General features: G+C 40.1%; 1 protein-coding gene across 1 annotated transcript in view; it reads left to right on the top strand.

The window, feature by feature from the left end:
* The window catches only part of LOC117114372 (CUB and zona pellucida-like domain-containing protein 1), a 5,614-nt gene that overhangs the window by 4,151 nt on the left and 984 nt on the right, over positions 1-479 (top strand). Inside the window, exon 3 of the mRNA XM_033258034.1 lies at positions 261-372. Coding sequence (XP_033113925.1) covers positions 261-372 — 112 coding nt within the window. The remainder of the gene's footprint in view (positions 1-260; positions 373-479) is intronic.

The raw sequence follows: 479 nt of genomic DNA, 5'->3' as shown, positions 1-479 counted from the left end.
GTCCCCCAAAACAATCACACTCAAGTAGTTAAAAATCACCTTATTTTGCGAGCTAGCGGCCCTCACCTAACTATCGAGTCCCAATGTGACCTTCGCGCCCCCATCAGCCCCTCCCCCATTTCATGACTCCTAGATACGCGCCACGGCCAATCAGAATTAGGAATTTATGGTTTAACAATACATTCAATATTTTGTGTACATTATTATTGGCTTCAATTGTGTTAATTTGTATTATTTGTCTGCCACTCATTGTTTAACAGTTGTCCAATAGACGACACCGTACGGCTAACGCCAAATTCGGTAGGGTCACTTGACCAAAAGCGGTTTTCCATCAAGACATTTACGATGATCAATTACGGTGTAGACGATACAGTAAGTTGCAGCTGCTAAAACCAAAAATATTAGCTCATTCATACCATATTTTATATAAATAGTGATTTAAAGGCTTGGGAAAAACCCAGAAACAGCAAGAGGAATTA

This window comes from Anneissia japonica, unplaced genomic scaffold (assembly GCF_011630105.1).
Source record: "Anneissia japonica isolate Jap-2015-1 unplaced genomic scaffold, ASM1163010v1 scaffold199_len4679917_cov187, whole genome shotgun sequence".
Classification (NCBI taxonomy): Eukaryota; Metazoa; Echinodermata; class Crinoidea; order Comatulida; family Comatulidae; genus Anneissia; species Anneissia japonica.
This window is presented reverse-complemented; position numbering and strand designations above follow the sequence as displayed.